The sequence below is a fragment of the Halichoeres trimaculatus genome, unplaced genomic scaffold (genome assembly GCF_033239565.1).
Source record: "Halichoeres trimaculatus isolate MK-OKI-2021-1 unplaced genomic scaffold, fHalTri1.1 fHalTri1_scaffold_17, whole genome shotgun sequence".
Taxonomy (NCBI): Eukaryota; Metazoa; Chordata; class Actinopteri; order Labriformes; family Labridae; genus Halichoeres; species Halichoeres trimaculatus.
Window position 1 is genome coordinate 21,948,307 of NW_027437195.1, and position 20,998 is coordinate 21,969,304.

At 39.1% G+C, this 20,998-nt stretch overlaps 1 protein-coding gene across 1 annotated transcript; it reads left to right on the plus strand.

Moving 5' to 3' along the window:
* Window positions 1–1,286: 1,286 nt before the first annotated feature.
* On the plus strand, window positions 1,287–4,005 carry nkx2.1 (NK2 homeobox 1). Its single transcript, XM_074692231.1, has 2 exons — window positions 1,287–2,067; window positions 2,747–4,005. The coding sequence occupies exons 1-2, from the start codon at window positions 1,701–1,703 to the stop codon at window positions 3,421–3,423; spliced, it is 1,044 nt and encodes a 347-aa protein (XP_074548332.1). The 5' UTR covers window positions 1,287–1,700; the 3' UTR covers window positions 3,424–4,005.
* Window positions 4,006–20,998: the final 16,993 nt, after the last annotated feature.

The following is a 20,998-nucleotide window of genomic DNA, read 5'->3' on the forward strand; positions in this document are numbered from 1 at the left end:
CTCCGGCAGGAGCTGTACAAGAAAAGATGAAATTAAAAACCGTATTTACCATGTTAGGATTTATATGTTTCCTGGACATTCACATGTTTACATCTTAAATCAATGATGTTTGTGCCTTTAATTTGCCGATAATTATGTTACTAAAATGGTTTGGATGTAAAACTTAAAGCAAAACGTTTATTTATTTAATTGATTTATCTAATCTGTTTTTTCTTTAATTAATCAATTATTTTTTAAAAGGCTACTACGAATATTTTACATCAAAAATACTGACAAAAGTAATAAAATAATTTCTATTTCTTTCTCTTTAAACACTGTTCTCATTTTAAGCACATCAGAAAACTTACAGGAAACGTGGTATTGATAAAAACACGAAAACTAATTCTAAACAAACATGGACAATGTGACTGGAAAAACAGTACAGAAATAATACCTTACTTTTTTCAACTGTATGTTAAAAAAAAATATTATTTCAAATGGTAGGCATTTGGGGCCAAAATGCAGACAAAGTCAGATCAAAAATCAGTGCGTAAAAGTGGACATTGGCGCGTAAAGTGACAGAGCCCAGTTATACGACTTCAAAGCTGGTTGGATGGAGCCTAAAATCTTTTTCCTGCACAGAATTTCAGCAATGAGATATGATTGAGTTAAACTGTTGTAGCTCCTTGAGCATTAAGCCAAGACGCTGCTGAGTGAGGGCTACCTGGCGTTGTGTTGCAGGAGAGTACTTGAACGCCGTTAACTTCACATGAGAGCCTCTCCTGCTTCACACTCTATTTTCTGTTTATTTTTTGTGCTTGTGTGTGTGTGTGTGTGTGTGTGTGTGTGTGTGTGTGTGTGTGTGTGTGTGTGTGTGTGTGTGTGTGTGTGTGTGTGTGTGTGTGTTTCCTTTTAAGACGAATGTGTGCATGTGAATTTAGGTAACATGCTGCTTACGTCCAATGATATCAAAAAGGAAAAAAGGAATAGAAAGGGGGGTTAATGATTTACGCAGCCACTTAACGCGCGGATGTGTATTTATTTACTTATCAGTATCAGTCAATTCCCCTCCCCGCAAGTGCACTTTTGCATGTGTGAGTACGATAAGGCATAACACAAACAATCCTGCAATCACTGGAGGCCTCTCGTGGCCATTAAAAGTCAGGAGTTCAACCGAGGAGTGCTTCTCCAACTCTCAAGTCCATATAGGCCTCCTTTCATCAAGAGGCCCTCGTAAACATCACTACAGTTAATAAAGTGCATTGTGGTCAGTGCAGTCCCGAGGTGCAGCAGTGTGTTTATCACACGCAGGCAACAACAGCTGCAGCGCGAGCCCCCGGACAGCGCGTGCAGCCAGCCGGGACGCACATCACTGCTCATCATGTACAGCGCTTATGTTATTGTCAGTGGGAGGGGAGCGCATGTCTTGGAAGTGAAATTACGCGCGGCGAAAGGAGGCTCGAGCTGTTTGGTATTGTTGCGGATGCCCCGCCTCTGATGGTAGCCTTAAACCTGGCACCCAGCTAAAACAAACCAAAGCCAGCACCCAGCTCCCACTCAATCCAATTAAGGCGGACTTGAGGCGGCTCTCCTTTCGTGTTCATCTACCAGGATCGACGTTGAGACAACAGGAACCAGAGGGGCTTTGGCCAAAAAAAAAAAAAAAAAGAGAAGGAGAGATTGCCTTGCCTTCTAATTTCTCCCTCTCCAGCCCCAGAACAATGTCGATGAGCCCTAAGCATACGACTCCTTTTTCTGTTTCCGATATCTTGAGTCCCCTCGAGGAGAGCTATAAGAAAGTAAGTATGGAGAATAACAACTTGGGGGCACCTCTCACTTCGTACCGGCAGCCGCAAGTCTCTCAGGCGGCGATGCAGCAGCACCACATGGGCCACAACGGGACTGTGTCTGCGGCGTACCACATGACGGCTGCAGGTGTCTCCCAGCTGTCACACACGGCCATGGGGGGCTACTGTAACGGCAACCTGGGCAACATGGGCGACCTGCCGTCTTACCAGGACGGCATGAGAGGCAGCACCACGGCCACCGGCTGGTACGGAGCCAACCCGGATCCACGCTTCTCCACCAGTGAGTATCCTGAACCTGTTTGAGTCTCGCTTGAGTTCACGCGGGGTTGAGAGCGATAAGATACAGTTATGGACGTGTTTAGTGCGTTACTGTTATTTCTGTCAGGGGTGCATTTTTTAGCGCTCAAGAGGGCACTCAACAAATCCGCCAAGTGAAGATTTTAGTGTATATTTTACTACTTTTAAAGGGAAAGCTGAAGCAAAATAAAGTTTTACATTCATATGGCAAAATATCTCACAAGAAGAGCCTTCTAATCCATGTGCTTTGAGTTTAGTGAATTTAATCAGATTTTTTCACATTGATTCAACTAAAATCTGCTGTTAGACCTGAACTATTTACGTTTAATCCAGAGATTAAGACTAACTTGATATTAGACGGTAAGATAATAAAAATATATTTTCAAGCCCCACGGGTTATTTTAATGGCCTCCTTATGAATCATTTTAAACTGAAAGTGAATATCAATTTGTTTGACATTTTTTTGACATATAAAGATGGGGTTAGAAATGACATTTCGAAAAGGTTAGTTCAATTATAGCGTCACAGAAAAATCGTCCTATCTTAAGACGCGAAGCTAAATTTCTTGAGATGTAAAATGATAAAAGTATTTTAGTACGCTGTAAATTTTGGTGCATAAAATTTGGAATTTTGTGGCATTGATTGAATTTTCTTCCCCACAGTTTCTCGCTTCATGGGCACGTCCTCGGGCATGAACATGGGCAGCATGGGCAGCCTCAGCTCCCTGGCAGATGTGGGCAAAGGCATGGGCTCCCTGTCCAGCACCCCGAGGAGAAAAAGACGCGTGCTGTTCTCCCAGGCGCAGGTGTACGAGCTGGAGCGACGCTTCAAGCAGCAGAAATACCTGTCTGCTCCAGAGAGGGAACACCTGGCTAGTATGATCCACCTCACCCCGACCCAGGTGAAGATCTGGTTTCAGAATCACCGGTACAAGATGAAGCGCCAGGCCAAAGATAAAGTGTCCCAGCAGCAGATGCAGCAGGAGAGCGGTTCGTGCGCGCAGCAGCAGCAGCAGTCCCCGCGGAGGGTGGCCGTGCCGGTGCTGGTGAAGGACGGGAAGCCGTGCCAAGGCAGCGGCCACACGCCCACGTCCTCTGCGCAGAACCACCACCAGCAGGCCGGCAATGTCATGATCATGTCTAATAACGCGTCTGGGCTCGCGCAGCATCAGAGCCAGCAGGTGGGAAGCACGGGCCATTCTCCGGATCTGGCTCCGCACTCCTCCAGCCCGCCTTCCCTGCAGAGCCAGGTGGCCGGCCTGTCTCACCTCAACTCCCCCGGCGCAGAGTACGGCTCGGCCCTTCAGTGTTCAGCCCTGTTATACGGCAGGACGTGGTGACAAGAGGCGCCGGCTTTTATTTCCACCAATTCTTCTATTTAAAGAAAGAAAAAGACTTTTTTTTCTGTCAAGACTCGAGAAGTTTTCCTGTAAAATGTGCGTTTGAACAAGAGCCGAGCGAGATCGTTGCAAATCTTGAATTTTTGATTTTATTTGGATGAAGTTTGACTAACACGGAAGGAGAGAGAAAAACATTTTTGACCAGAAACTGCGGATGTGAAAGTCTTTGGATTTATTTATGTAAATTATATTGAGACAGAGGAAGAATCAGCAGTCATATAGGCCGTACAAGTGGGGGAAGAAATGAGGACATATAAAAAACACTCCAGTAGGCCTATATGAGTGCTGCTATGCACCCCACAGACACACACATTGACTCTGATTTATAATAGAATTTAATGTTGAGCCGTAGATCTAGCTTGTATATTTCTGTAAAAGGTTTGGATTTTAGCTATCTGTTGTACAAAAGTTTTCGACGCTATTTGCCGGTTTGTTGTCGTTTTATTGGTATTTGTACGTTTGATTTCTTTGTAACTTATATAGATATTTGACTTACCACAAAACAGTCCTATTAATAAATTATGGAAACAAGACGGTTAAGTTTTCTTGTGAAATATTTAAACTCGAAGAGAAGTGGCCACATTATTATTATTATTATTATTATTATTATTATTATTATTATTATTATTATTATTATTGTTATATAACATATTTAGGCTCGCTCTTTCTTGGTGTGGCCATCTCATAATTAAATACGTCACTATTAGATATGATTTTTTTCCTGAAAGGCCTACATATTTCTGGGATATTTTCCCTGTTTTATTCTGGGATATCTCTCTCAGCTCCCAGTTTAATCGTTAATAGCTAAGCCACAGAGTAAACTGATCCTTTATGTACAGTTCTTTTCTTTTTCTGTGTGTGTGTGTGTACGTGTGTGTTCCTGCATGCTGCACGTGTGAGTCAGAAAGGTGAGGTCTTTCTCCTCCTCAAACATCAAACACAAACTCTACGCAAAGAAAAGCGATGAAATCCCTGACCAAACAGCGCCGTGTTTTCCCTTCTCAAATAACCCACGAGGCGAACTATGTGCGCGCGGCTATCAGCTGCCTCATCAATAATCAATCAGAGAAGTGAAAGGAAACGGCGAAAGGCCGTTTGCACCGCGGTGATAACAAACCAGTACGAGCTACATTACTGATATTTCTACTTTAGCACAAGGGAGGCTGTTTTATTGTCAGCCGTGAATTTTTTTGATGGACAAACAACCAGTTACATTTCTCTCCAGACAACAGAAGCTGTAATAATCATTACAGGATATTCTCCCGCCAAATAATGGGGCCATTTCGAGTATTAACGGCTAATAGTGGTTGCTTAGCTACACCAGTAACGGTCAGGATTACTCATTTCAAATCAATGTTGTCATGTCATTTTGAGGCTGTTTGAAATAGTTTTGGACCATAAAATACAAAATTGACATTACTGAGTGTATTTAGAAGCAATGTAATTTTTTTTAATGAATTAGAGAGGGCTAGCTTGGCTAAATAACTCGCAGTTTGACTAGACTAACCTAGCTTAGCTTAACGGAGACGTGCCGCAGATCTTTTTTTTCTTTTTCTTTTTAACGTTACCTGAGAGAAACCCCCGCTGTTTTGAGATTAACATCCTGTACATTTTGCACCGGAGCCACTTTCCTAAATGTATGAGCTGTTTGTAGGCGATTTGACCCTTCCAACCTTGCCCTCCTTTGTTTGAATTTTACCGGTATACACTTGTTGAAAACAGAAAAGGGGTGATTATGTCATCACTTTCAACTTAGCCAACATTGCACCTGTTACACCTTCAAAATGTCCGCATACAAAGCTTCAGCTGTAACACATTTTATTTTATATGAAATGTAGGCTTTCACTGTCGAAACGGTTACAACGTAGCTTTGTATGCACCTGACGTCTGTGTTCAATTTAATTGCAGACTTAGCATGGGGTCACTGAATTATGCTCAGGGCGTTTTGCCTATTATCTCTTCTATGCCTGGTATTTACATTAAGCCGGTTGTATCTGCGGTCAATTACATTTGACCCCACTAGTTATCTTGTCATCTACCCGCCCTTTCATGTCAAAACAACCATAAAATAAGTCAACCTTTCTCTATGGAGGATACCCCCAGAGTAGCGACTTTCACTTGGACCTAAGAAAACCGTTTGGTTCAAATTGCTATCACGTGTAAACATCAGGTAGTAATTTTTTATTTTAGAGAACACACGAACATATAAAATCAAACAAGTGTTTTTCCTCAAAGATATCGTCAAAAATTGTTGTTCCTCAGACAGGAACTTGTGTATTCGCCTTTTGCTAATCCTCGTGTATCCATTCAAGCCAGAAGCCGCGTTAGGCCACCAGGCAGCCCACCAGAAAAGCCCCTTTTGGAGACTTAAAAGTGAAATCTCAGCAGCAGCATCAGAAACTATCTTCTATTAGGTATTTCTCAGAGCTGGTTTTGTTGGGCAGAGAAGTGAGAACTTTGGGATTACATTACCATGTCTTTGGCGCGGTGTGTGGTCTTTGTGTGCAGCTTGTAGCTGTTGAGAATGACTTGTTGGAAGCGTGTGTGCTCTCATCGCTCTCTTTTGTAGAAACCCACAGTGCAACTCCCCAAGTCCTCCTGGCTTTATGGTAGGCTGGTCCCCATGAACCCCAAGCAATTAGTCCCTAATCTCAAGGTAATCATATTTGAGTTAGTGACTAGCTGTTGAATTTTATTCGCCTGTTTAGCTTCACTTTCACTTTTGGATAGTACCTGGCATCCAGAAAAGCTTATTGGTGTGCACCACTGGCATTGGATTAAGTTTAAAGAATAAGGGCATTTCAACTGATGTTGGTATTGAAATAAGCAAGATGACCATCAAACAAACAAAAATTTGATGACGAAGAAAACGGAAATCAATGCATATTGTTTTCAAGATTAATATTAACTTTTCAATTGATGTGTTTTGCAACCTGGATATGTCGTTTTCAAATTTCCCATTTCACATGCCATAATGAATTGAAGCGTTATCCATTAACATCAAACCTAAAGTGGAATTTCAACATATACAGCGCACTTTAGGTAAGTGTGAAATAAGTCACACGCATTTAAGGCTGTGTATAATTTTTTTTTATTTTTTCGGGGATGGTTATTTTTGCAGGATTTATGCGAAACCAACAGTTTAAAGTTAATATTTCAAAGACGTACTAAAACAGAGTATTTAAAGATTCGATAACGAGAGCAAAGTGAAACAAAACTATCAAAAATATGGTCGATTTAACTAAAGTGAATATTTAGGCTACTCCGGTTATAGCTGACCGGGACGGATGTAATTCAGTTGTGTGATACTTTATATTTTAGCAAATTAAGTTGTAACCCTCGCACATTAAAATTGGAATAATAATGAATCGAAAATATAAATATAAATATACAAAAAACTGACTTAATTATAAAAAGCTGAAATGTGCAGGTGGCGCACCTGGTGCTGTCCACGGTCCTGAAATAGATGAAAACATAAATCAGCACAGATATCAACACAAAGTGAACAAAATCTTCATGCTGTGTTTGGCAAACCACCATAACGAAACTTTAGATAAATATATTGTGCATTTAAAGACCGACTTCTTTCACAGGCATTTTCTTCTCCTTTTGAAGCACAGCCTCTCTGTGCTGCTCTCTCTTAAGTTCCTAAACATTTCACTGCAGCAGGCCTGAGCATTCACGTGCATTACAAATAGGACAATTACACAGCAACTGCAATCACCTCCTTTGGTAAATGTTATTGTCAGCTAGCAGCAAAAATCTTTAATTGTCCTCCGTTTATCTGCTTCTTCAAGCCATTGTTCAAAGGGCGCAAACGAGGGTCATTTGTGAACTGAAATACTTTGCATGCAAAGCGAGGCGCAAGATGCTGTAATACTTGACCTTTCAGCATAATTGTTGCAGGCATGAAATGCAGCATTCAGTGCTCGCTGAGTGGGGCATTTTCTTTCTCCTTCCCTCTGAGGAACAAAGCGCATTTTATACATCGGCGGTGTTCATTTGGCTTTGTTTCTGTTTGAAGAAAATTTCTCTGGGACTGGCAGCAATTTATCTTCATTTTAATAACATTGCTGAGGCGAGAGCAGAAAAAAACCTGCTCAAATGACAAGATTTCTCAATTCAACACTTGACAATGGACTTCATGCTCATCCCCAAAAGGCAGAAAACTTGTAAATGGATGTGTTTATCAGTTTGTCATGACAGGCCTTTAACATAATAATGATAGCAGGATAGCAGGATTGAAACCGCTTGCTCAAGAGCACTTCAGAAAGAAAGAGTAACTGCTACTGGGGTTGTACCTGAATGTCTCAACTAGTTGTTGACACTCTGATTTTGAAGAGAATATGACAAAATCCACCTCAGTCTGAAGTTTTATAGGCCGAGTACCATCATTCCATCAAATGATTTGGAAATAGTTTGAGTTTCTGTATGCTCGTTTTTCTGTGCATGGTTTTGAACATCAAAGGTTGTTGGAAATGCAAAAGTTAACCATACAAAAAATTAAAGATGTATAATCAAGGGGAAAAGCAGCGTGAATTAAATTCTATGAAGAATAAAGATAAACATTGGTACAGTCCCACCCAGGTGAAGTGTTCACACACTATGTTGTAAAACTGTCTGAAACAGAAATATTTACTTACTTCACCACACGATCAAAACAATCATCCACCTTTTTCTGCTGTCAAAGAAAGAAACACGTGCACTGAATGATTGAAAAGCCAAATTTATCAGATATCATATCTAACGCCACGTTTTAACTCAGATGTCCAGCCCTGAATGATTCATCAGGTGCGGGGATATCTGAACCATAAAAACAGCTTAATGACAAATGTTGGTGTGTCCTTGTAGATCATATGCAATTAAAGTCCCACTTCATAGAAACTTGATTCATTTAAAGTGAGTAATCAGCTTGCACACATGATACAATTTTACCATTCCAATAACTCATGTGCCTGATTCAACAAAGAGATGTTTCTTGTTTTGGAGTTGCAAATGTACATTTTCTGCCAAACGGTCATTAAAAATGGAACATTAGGACATTCACCACAAGAGTAACAAATGTCACTTCAGGTAATACAAAAAAAAAAAAGATTTGATTGCAAATTAACAAAAATAAATAAAAATAGTCGGTCAATATTTCTTTCTTTATTTCTTTATTTTTTTTACAAGTTGCATGTCACACAGAAACTAATACTGATATCTTCAGTTAACCAATTGATTTTCAGTCTCGAAAACCTCTACTGTGGGGTAGATGTCATTCAAGAAACAGCCTTTTAACAGTTTTCTTAACAAAGCTGGAATAGTTTGAAATAGAAATAGTTTGCATGAACACGTTAAAATCAGTGAGAAAATAAAAGGCACAGTTTTGTCCACAGAGGGCGCCAAAATCAACACGAACCTTAAGTTCACCACAGTAGCTTTAACCTGTTTAATCCAATTCCCCCCCCTGCAAAATAAGTGCACGCATTTCATTCTTTATAACACATTATGAATGTTTTTATTTATTTATTTTAATAATTATATTTCTGCCATCATCATTATTGTTATTATTGCCATTATTATTATAACATAGTCTTTCATTTGAATACTTAGATTAGATACCCAAAGTGAAACCAACAGTTCAATGGGTTTTAGAATTTAAAAAAAAAAAAGAAAAAAGAAAAGAAAAGAAGAAGAAGGAAGTGCAGCTACTGTTGTTGTGAGTGTGATTAAACAGGTCAGCATGTAATTTTCTTTTCCCCTACCCAATGATTCAACTCACAAACACTCATTAGTAGTCCCAGCTTCTTTTGGATTATTATCAGTGAAATACATTTTGCTCTGATCAATCTGCAAAGGATTTCAGAGAAAGTGTCATCTGCACTGAATGCACATGACACTTTTTTTCCCACTGGAAACAAAAGTTGCACAGTGAATTAACCCTCAGAACTTGCAGAGAGCATTTGGAGAAGGGTTTGATCAAGTAAGGCAGATCAGTGGGTGGGTGGGGCTTATCAATGGTATGATTAATACAAAGGCTGTCATATTTGATGCAGTGGAAATTAAAGACCAGTAAAACCTTTGCTATTCAAAACTGTACACCTTATTTTTATTGGGTGGTTCTGAGGACCAGAAGTCAGTTTTAATGCAATAGCAAAAGTGAACTCAAGCCAACTTTCACATCAAACCCAACCCTATTAGCTGGAGGGAATCTGACTTCCATCAGATTGTGATGGCTGTGCCTGAAATTGTATTTATAGCACAGCAATTAAATCTTACCTGCTGTACGAGGAAAGTGTTGGCATTGATACTCAAAACCATTTTAGTCGATTGGCTCTCTTCCTCTGAACTAATGAAGTACTTTCCTGGCTGTGTCCAACTGAGCTAATACAAGAGCTTACATTGTCATCACTCAGTCATGGCTGCTGCTGTACTCCCGTCCTTAAATGACCCGATTTGAAATGTTTTAACTAGATAAGGGTCACCAGAGGCTACAACTGGATCCCTTTTAGTCTGTACGTTGGAAGTCTGAGTGTAATGAGGGTGGTGGTTGGTGTTGGTCTAGTTTTGTTGAAGTTACTAAAGTTTGTTGAAAGACAAGCTTCAGGGACCAAGAGCCTGTACGTGATGACTAAGAAGACAATGTACTGTTTGATTACAATCTTGGTTTGCTGCATTACAGTTGAAGAAGTTACATGAATATGGGGACATCTAGAAATTGTGATTTTCTTTTAACTAAGTTTTTAGTTGGTCTCCCAACAATATGAGACAGATCCCATAGAAAGCATCTGAGGCATAAAGTATGTTGTGAAGTTATGTTGTATGTAAATATGATGGACAAACATACTTATGTGGCTCTCTCAGAAGCCTCAGAAGTTAAGTTTTAAGGTGCATACCATACTCCATTTGTCAAATAACCAGAGTATTTGAGATTTAACATTTCTATTCACAATTCATGAAAAATGTTTTTCATATTTCAAGAGTTTATCCAGATGAATGGCACATTTCTATTTGATCTAATGTTAACTCTCTAGCTATAACTTAAACTAACTTGTTTGTCCAGCTGGATTCCTTTGTTTCCCTATTTGCATTTTTTACAGTCATTAAGTGATCATGATATAAATGTAAATCTGGATCAGAAGTTGGAAGTGTAACATTTTGTCATGGTGGTGCTTGTTTAACCCAACTTAATTTGTCTGTGTCTGCGTCCTCTTGTTAAACACACCAGTGAAAGGAACCCAGACTAAAGCCGGGTTGTCACGTCTGTGTACAGTAACAGCGGGAGTCCTTTAGAAACCAACCAGCCATCACTAACCCTGTTAACACCAAACTCTCCACAGAGTCGGTCCCTGCTGCTGCTCCTGCTGTGAAGGCCTGCGGAAACAACTTTTCTTTTTTTTTTACTGAATGTAGGGTTCAAAAGTCCAAGGCTCTCCTTTTCAACACGGATGAGTTGATTTGAATAAGTCTGCAGGCCATAAACGAGGGCACTTTAGATCTATCAGAAATATCAGATATTTTAGTGGAACAAGTCTACGTGTTTACCATCTGTGAGCAGCTTTAGAAGAACATTTAGGGACCCAAAAGTGAACAAGCTGTGCTCATGTACAAACTTAACTTCCTTACAAAGTTTTTTTTTTACTTCTTAATACCTTTATTTGTTCCAATGCATTCAAAAATGGCAATTTTTTTCCAGCTATATTGTCCTCATTTGATCACTGAGGAGTATTATAATGTAAGAAACACTGAAAAACAACAGTAAAAAAAATATATCTTTAAATAATAATTCCAAGAGCAATTGGGATTATTGGAGGAAAGCAGCTGAAATCCAGCTGCCCCTCTGTCAGTCCGCTCTTCAGTGTGAGTGAACAGTGAGGTTTGTCTCTTTGCAGTCTGAAAAAAAATTCCTTGAATGTTGCTACAATAAGCAATCAAGATCCCAAAGGGCAGACATTTGACAGCTTAATGAGTTCAGGCTGCAATCACTCCCAGAATAGACTCCGGTCCATTTTTAACACCAGCCAAACATATATGAGCCGAGCTGAAAAAGGCAGCTTGTGCATTTAACTCAACATAACTACGGGTTAACACAAACACAGGGTGGAGGTGGATGTAAATAGGTCCTGAATATTAGGACCTGTTGAGACTCACACAATTTGTTCGTCAGTGAGAAGGGAGGGGGTGATATTTGCCCCCCTAATGAAATATGTCATTACGAGGAATTCATGTGACACAAAAGGGGCGACAGTCAAAAATTGCCCCACTGCTGTTTGGTAATTACATAGTTTGCCCTGGCAGCGCCTTCAGGCAGGTGGCTGGTCCATCATGCAAATGGCTTGGCTGTGCCGACATAATTAGCCACCGCGAGCCGTTTAAATTAACAATTAGCTAACATGCAATTCTGTGCACAACGCAGTAGTTCCCTTTTTAGGGCCAATTGTCACTGTATTCCGGTCTCTGAATTGCTCTGTAGGATATGTGCTTATTTTACTTGGTCCATTTAGAGACTAAATGAAGGGAAACGGACAGAATAAGTAGCTATAGCATAATCCCTCAAAGAGTATACCACAGTTTTTATCCTAACCACTCAGCTTAAGCTTCAAAACCAAGCGGTTAGCATGAATGTGAACTGGTTCTTAGCATTAAAATATCAGGGGTGTCCTCCTGACAGGCAGCTCAACACAGGGGAAGTCAGGTGGTGGTAGTAAAATGGCAGTTTAGCAGAGAAACAGCAGAGTAAGTGAGAGTGAATCAGACTCATTCGGCCACATGCTGAGTCTAAAGGTTCTGCTTTTCTAACCTCTCCACTGATCCCCACCATTGCCTTTTCTGTGGCCCAATCACAGCCCACCCACTCACTCATTATCCCCGCTGCCCTCCGACATGACACGGGAACAAAGTAGACATTAAGCAACATTAAACCCAGGGATGGGAGTAGTCAGGAACCCGTTATCTGTTAATGAAGGCAAACACATGCGGAGCGATACACACACAGAGCGGATAATCAATAGAGACACCGAACAAAGGGAATCGGAAAAAAAGGGGAAATGCAAATCAATTAGAATTGTTGTTTGCTTTTGAACTGTCGAGTCTATTTCCATTAATTACATGTCCATTAAAAGTAATTCACCCAGGCTACACATCAACAACAACAACAACAACTCTCTCTTCTTGTGTGTGTTTTTTATTTAGAAGTGATGGACAAGTCACTGGCTGGGGTCCAAATCTTCTTTTTGCATCCAATCTCTCAAATTTGAAACTTTTTCGAGCAAGAAAACTTTCAGGAAATCTATAAAAACTAGCTGTTTTTAGCACAAAACAACCTAAAAAGAAATTAAAAATATATATTACAATTATCCAATCATTGAAACTCAGTATTTCACCAACACCCACAGAATGAATTATGTGATGGCACTGAGCAGACATGCATCTAAATAATAATTTATCTGTTTTCACAGGATAAAGAGTTGAATTTCTCCTTTTAGATCCCAGACGCCGAATGATTTCAGGATCATTTTTTTGTTGATCTTGAAAACTAAACAGTTGACGACAACATGCCATGCTGCCATTGCTCACATTGGTTGAAACTTTTTTTTTTTGTTAAAAATGCATGTGTTTAACCTGGTTGTTTTGTGCTTTGGAGCTTTAGGGATAGAAGTTATGGTAATCTGACGGCGTCACCTCAAGAGAACACAGTCAGAGGAAACTTATGAATGCCAGTGGCCTCCATGGTAGCATCAGAAAGAAGACCTAGACCTAAGGTAAGAAACCAAAATTTATTTATTTTTTTGCACGTTTTATGGCTAATTCAGTCTTTACATCCTTTTATCGTGTATTATCTTGTTGACCCTGAATTTGATATTGTTCTATTTTGTACCATGGTTTCCATTTTATATCAACAGTGTCTGTTTAATATTTTTCAACTTGAAAAAGCAAAATGAATTATCCATGAGCAGAAAAAAAATGGTCCAGTGCTGTTGTTTAACCAAGCATTGTGTTAAAATGTCATGTTCCACCATCCTGATCAGTATGCTATCTTATCTCCTTTTTTACACAATCAGAGTTGCTTTCACCAAAGGCCCACAACCTCTTGTTGGTTGCTATAGCATTTTCAAGCACCATTCTGCTAAATCCCAGCCCCCACATGGACCTGCTCTGCACACTTGTAATAAATTATCCTCAAGTGAAACGACTAAAAAAAAAATCAAGCCGGACCAGAGCTGGACAGAGCCACTTTACTGATTCACCCCGCATAAACATTTTCATTTTTGTGTGACTTGACCCCTGAAGCTTTTATACAGTCCGTGCATGCGTCTGGGTCTTTCAGAGTGTATCCTTTATAAACCTTGGCATCTCTATGGGCCTACTGTTGCTGCAGCTCTTATCTGCCTGCTGATGACTGATGTTATGCAATCACATTTTGCATCAGCAGTAGACAAAATCTGTAGGCAGCGGCTGGATGCATCTCATGCAGAGCGTCCTCCTCATCCTACAGGCTGAAGTGCAAACATATGTGTCTGGATCGGCAGTGAGAAGAGCGCTGATTTGTTTGATTAATTAAAGCATGCCCCCCCCTCCCAAAAAAAATGCCCCCTAAAAAGCACACGTTCACAACACAGCACGACCAAGTTTAGTGGTGAACGAGTGGGAATTTGAATCAGCCTCTTTATTCCATGAGCCCCATCTTTGCCAAATTGAATGCAGATTGAAAATAATTTTTCAGCTCTTGACTTCAGCTATTCACAGCTCTCTGAATTGGTTTTCTGCTGTCACAGTACCACACAAATGTAAATAAAAGTCTCTAGAATATGCTTCAGATGATTGTATGGCTGCCAGCTACTGTCTATGTGCACAGAGAAATCAACAATTACACAGTGTAAAGTTACTGACAATAAATTTATGACTGATTATTCAGAAAAAAACAACCTTTGAATGGGATGTAAACAAAAAAATACAACCATAAATATACAGTAATGACAATAACAGTAAAATGTTAAACTATAATTAAACAGTGTTGTTATTGTTAATTTTAAAACATGAAAAAAAAATCACCTCTACATCTTTATCTTCTATTTTTCAGCACATACATCTTTAATATTTTTAATCCATTCTCTTGAATAAAATGCTTTTATAAATGTACGCTGTCTTCAACAAACTCAATGTGCGCTCACCTCTTCCTTGGTTTCCCCCGTGCAGGACCAGTGCCTGCTGTGTTTTGGCAGGAAATCAATACAGAGGGGGGGAAATCTGTTCTAATCATCTGTACATTTACCATCACAATCAACAATCAAAGCCAAGACCTGAATCTTTATTTGTAGGCCTGAACTGAACAATTTTCCCACTGTGAAAGGCAAGCTAAATTAGAACCCTTGGTTCCTGTTAGCGGCTCTTAATGGCTCTGATTTGTGAACTGCTAAATGAGGTTATGTAAATTGATCCTGAATGTAGGCAGAGGCCTGCAGGTGACAGGTGCAGCCAGCTGAAGGTGGGGGCAGGGATGGTGTCATGAAATGAGGAGTGGGGTTAATATAGCAAGATGTATTTGTAGGGCCACAGGGAGACGGATATACAGAATGAGACAGATTGTCTGTAGACTGTCTGAATAGTTAAAGATTAATGTTCAAAGACACGTTTTATTTTGACACAAGTGCTTGAAATTCTCTATAAATATTCCATCACATACACTGAAACTAGTGACGGAAAATAGTTACTCAAATACTATCTTTAGGTAGTTTGAAAGATCTATAATCACCATTTTGTGTTCACTTTCCTTTGTACATATACTTTACCATAACACATTCATTAACCCGTATTGACTTTAATTTTAACTGTTTCAAGCAAATTTAAGCAATAACTGACTTGTGAAAAACTTTAAACACCAAAAAGGCATCAACAAACAATAATATTAACACACAATTTGCACTTTTTTGATACGTAACCTTTTCATAAGAAAATATGTTTTAAATACTATATTAATTTAAAAACACTTAAATGACTTCTGAAGTACTTTGAAACACTTTGTATTATGTAACAACTACTGAACACATAGACTGTATAAAACATGGACGTAGCCTCCACGACGTCATCAGTCTGTTCCTGAAACCGTGAAATGAAGCCAATCTGCGGACACCGCAACATTCGCTATGACGCTGGCTGTGAGTTTTTCTTCAAGCAGCTACAGGGTGCCCGTCGGTTACGTGACCTGAGCTGTGCCTCTGATAGGAAAATAAAGCGACCCTAATAACTTCTAAACCGCAGAGATAGAAAAAATTCCCTCATCGTACAGTGTGTACCGATAGTGAAATCAGGGTTTAAGACCCAAGCCGTTTTTGAACCAATCTGCTTTTTAATGCCGTACAAGTCTGTTTTTAAGGCTGGGAGCAGATTCTCAATGAACAGCAACTTTAAGCACTTCTGCATAGGCTTCATTTTTACTAACCGAAAGTTGCCCCTTGACTGAACCCAGTCTATACATCAACAGAGTTACAAATTTAGACTACAAATAAGGGGGATTATTAGCTAAGCATTATCCTTCGCTCTGTTTTGACTGTCCTGTCTGAGAAAGTCAACCACACCCTACTAAAAATTATCTTGATTTTAAAGGTTTTCCAGTTTCAAATGAATAGCCACAGCATAAGAAATGAAAACTTCTCAATTCTTCAGCCTCTCTCTCCAATATAATATCCACAGCTGTATGTCTGGTGACTCTGCTAAACCCTGCTGCTGCTGCTCAAAAAGGTCCTTCAAAAGAGACTTCACCACAACAGCATCAATTTCCTTCATCATTTGTTTGCCGTCAGCCATATCTGGGGTTTTGATCAATATATCTGTGCTTGGCAGTCAGCCATTTCTCAGACAAGAGTCTATAGTTCTGGCTGAGGATGTCATAACAAGAGAACTATCAACATACAGACTCTCAGGGAGAGACTGCTGAGTGATCTGACTCTGAGTCATCATCACTTCACTGCTGCCATTGAGGCTTCACTGGTTTCTGACTCTGCTGCAGGGAAGACTTAGTTGTCACTAGTTGTTTGTTCAGTTTTAGCTGATGTGAAATTAACTTAACACAACTGATGCAGTCTTTTGCTATGTTTACCACAAAGACTCTTAGTGAGTCATGGATTTAACAGAGCAAGGTAAGACATTTTGTTAAGGAACAAGTTATGGATGTACATGTACAGGAAAAATTTGCTGAAAACTACTTTGACCACAGGGGGGACTTAAAACTGACTTTTGCTAACATCGGCTGTTCAAGACACATTAGATGTCATAACTGCTAGCTTAAACTGATACTAGCTTGAAACAGACTATTTCAAATGTTGGGTGATCAACAAGTGCTAGCTTGAAACTGACTACTAGTAAAAATTAGCTGTTCAACATACATTAGCTAACATAACTGCTGGCTTGAACTGACATTACTTTATAACTGTTGCTCAAACTGGCTGTTCAGCTTGCACTAGCTGTTGTAACTGCTAGCTAAAACCAACATTAGCTCTAAACTCGCTATTTCTAACATTGAGTGATCAACCTACACCAGCCGTCTTAACTGTTCGCTTACACTGATATTAGCTTGGGACTGACTACTACTAAAATAGGCAATTCAAGATACGTTAACTTTCATAACTGCTAGCTTACACCAATATTAGCTTGAAACTCGCTGTTGTACATTGGTTGATCAACTTACATTCACCATCTGCTTGAATAGCTTGAAATTAACTTTTACTAACTTTGGCTGTTTTACTTACGCTAGCTAACTTTGATGCTGGATCAAAACACAGCAGTGCTAACCTTGACTGTTTTTTAACAGTGGCTTAAAAGTTACCAAATATGTTGCTTCCTGCAACACATTTCTTTTTCATTGAGAAAGGATTGTGATGACCATGAGGTTTTCTGTATGAAAAAAACCTAATCTGTATATTTTTGTTTTTCTACTTCGTTGGGACTGTTACACATATTTATAGCATTTAAATTGTTACATGAGTTCTGCTCAAGTACAAGATAAGAGTTGTTTCCTAGCTACATTTTTGAGCTCAAAAATTTACTTTGAACATCAGCTTTTCAATCAAGACGGTGAGTAAGCGCTCAACTTCATCTGCTGATGAGGCAGCAAAAGCCATCAAATGGGCCAGTCAATGAGCTTCTCTTCAATCCTCACTGCTGCTGACTTCTGTTATCTCACCAGCTTTGCAATTTTGCCAGTCCTGTGATGTGTCAAATATGGAACGACTTTAGAAGAAAGAATGATTCACGGGCAATCAGAGGCATGTAATGGAAAATCATCTGAACACAGGTTGGGCCGGAGACCTCTTCAGCCACTCTATATGTGAAAGTGAACCTGTATTAAGCTGATTAAGCGGTTGCACATGTAAAAGCTGAAGTGCTGGTGGCCGTTCATCTTCCATTTTCTGATTGGAAATATAGCAGGAACAGCAGTGTGCTGAGGTAAAAGCCAGTTAATAACTTTATGAGCATCCTTAGCGCTTTGTCCATATCATTAATGCTCTCCACAGCCAGAAGTGGCTTAAAGCAATAACCGGCCTGCCTACCCAGGTGGCTAGGAGACTGCATTTTATACAAGTGAGGTGTTTTCCCCATCACATTAACTCAGTAAGAGTTTTGCCTTTCTGTGAGCAGTGAAAACTGTCTTGACTTTTTTTTTTTCCCCTGAAATACGTCAGGTTTCTAGACATACGAGCAGCAGTTTTGAATGCTTAGTTATTTTAAAGGGGCTGGGTGGAGTTTCAAAGTGATCTTGAGAAAGTCTCTCTTTTAGATATATGCCCGATTGTAATCCAGGCTTTTAAAGGACATCATCAGCAACAATTTGGTTATTTTGAAATGCTACTTTTTAGCTTTCTGATTAGGTCAAGCAGGACCAAACTGATTTATGGCACATCTAAGTCTCTATGAAAACACCACCAAACCACATGCAGCAGTTATTCTGCAGTGGTCTGTTCAAACTTGAGAGTCTATCAGTTATCAACGGATACGTCGTAGTACTGGGGTGCTCGTAGCGCTACATTTAGCCGGCTACTGACATACGAGACAAACTTCCAACATTTGCTTGTTGTCACATTTCAAACAACAGTACTGATAAATACCTTACCTTGTTGTGTCGTATCTGGTAAAAAGTTGTCATGAACAGAGAAAATTTGGGGCGGTCCATTTAAAACAGATCCTCCTCATAGCATCTTTAAATCTATCAGCTGTTGGTCAGCTAGTTTACAGTATCTGAACAGAAGTTAAACAGATTATTGCAGTATTTTGGATCCACATACAGTGAATGATTCTTTGATTTCTAATCTTGAACCACCAAAGGATTGATAATTCTGGTCTGAAGTGAAAAATCTCAATTATAGTTCCAATAAAAGTGTGTTGATCCCTTAACTTCCTCCCTAACAGCGTGTGACACCTTTATCTTTTTACTTTCGTGTTGTGACCCACCATTATCTTACATAGGGAATACCATTATGCTACAGAAGTGAAACTACTAAAGTATTTCAACAACATACTGGCTTCATTGTGCTGAAATTTGAAAATTACCTTATAGTGTGTGATTTTCTACAACACTGGGAGGGGTTGTTGCACCTGTGAGACATGCTGTGGCAGTTTGCGAGAATACAGAATGATTAAGCATAGTAATATTTGCACTTGATTGGATAAATATACTTGCTATTAACTGGAATAAGTCCCCTGCAACCACCTTATAATCCTCCTAATAATTTTGTTGATCCACTGACTCATAAATACTGCTTTGTTTTTTGAGAATTTTGTTTTAATAACAAGTAGGAAAATGTTCCATCCATATCTGCAGGACTCTGACTTGTGTTCTCCTAAAAGGGCTAACTTGCATTCGATCTAAATAGGAAATGAGTTAGATACTAAAAATAATTGATTTTATATGAACAACTACCAAAATTAAATGCACTGTTCGGGTCATTATTTAATTTGTTTACTGGAGAAAAAAACTGTATAAGTTGCTTGACACTGTACAAGATCACTGACTGAAGAAGCTATCTAATAATTAAAATGTGTTTTTATATAACAACTTTCATGCAGAAAATGCAGCTTAAAGTGTTGTAGATTCAAAGCAAATTAAACAAAAGCAAACAAAACACATCAATTTAAAATAAAAAAGAAGTTAAAAAAAATGAATAAAACACCATCAAATAAAAAAACATCAAAAGAAAACAATAAAAGTTAAAATATATTTCAAAAGAGGAACTTAATGAAAAATAGTCTAAAATACTAGATAAAGCTTTAACGTAAACCCCTTACAATAAAGGTATGTTTTGATTTTTTATCTTTTTTTAATGTCCACAGAGGCAGCCTGATTGATGTGCAGGGGAAGGGAGTTCAATAGTTTTAGTGCAAAAATCATAAAGGCAGCTTCTCCACTTTATATGTGAATGAATCTGGGTACAAAATATAATAGGCGGTGGAGGACCTCGGAGCTCTCTGTGGCTGATATGAAATTAGAAGTTCAGAAATGTAAGAAGGTGCTGTATCATTCAAAGTTTTGTACACAATTAAAAGAACCTTAAAATCTATTATAAAAGAAACAGGAAGCCATTGCAGCTTTAAAAGTCTTGGAGCAGGGTTCTGGATGAATTGTAATTTCATGATGGATTTTTTGGGAGACCAGTAGAAACAACATTGCAATAGTCTAACCTGTTTAAAAAAAAAAAAAGCATGGATTAATGTCTTGGCATCCTGTGTCATTAAAAATGGTCGTGCCTTGACAACATTTCTTAGGTGGAGAAAGCTGTGGTCAGAAATTCTGCTGTTCCTCATTCTGCTCAGATAAAAGCGTTTTATGTAGCGCACGTGTCCACATTCATATAAATCCAATCAGCTGTGCTCTATTGATGGCAGGACCAATCAAAGAAACAATTTGCCTGCAAAACTCAGTAAGATTTCAATATAAAGAAAAATGAAATAAAGAAATATGTGTATTCTTTGAACAAACTGTTTTTTTCAGAGGTGTTTTGTTTGTTTTTCAGCTAATGGCACTCCAGCCGTTGTATGAGCTACAACTTCACTCTGTTCTTATGGCTAACAGTCCAGATTCCCTCAGCAGCTATCTTAAGTAAACATTAGCACTTTTAATCTGCTAAACAAACTTAAAAACACCAGTTCATAGCTGTATACTACCACCACCTACTGTACGGGGATCAATGAGACGTGTTGATGGTCATTGTTCTAAGAGAGTGAATCTGTCCTGGCTCTTCTGTTGGCATTGTTTATGATTGGCTGTAACTGTAGTGAAATGTTTCAGCTCCTGATCAGTGAATTAACATGGAATTTAACAACCAAGTTCATGCCTTCCTTGGGATGAACTGCAGCATCTGTCACCAGTTCTCCCTTTACCTGTCTCTGATGAACTGTCTTTAAAATAAACAAAATCATTGTGACTCTTGTGCAACTCAAAATTTGCATTTTGTTTGAGGCACTGCTTTTTGGACTGTCAATACAGCCTCACAAAAATAAAAGCACTAATTCAGACTCTAAATGAAATAATTAGATGTTCTTC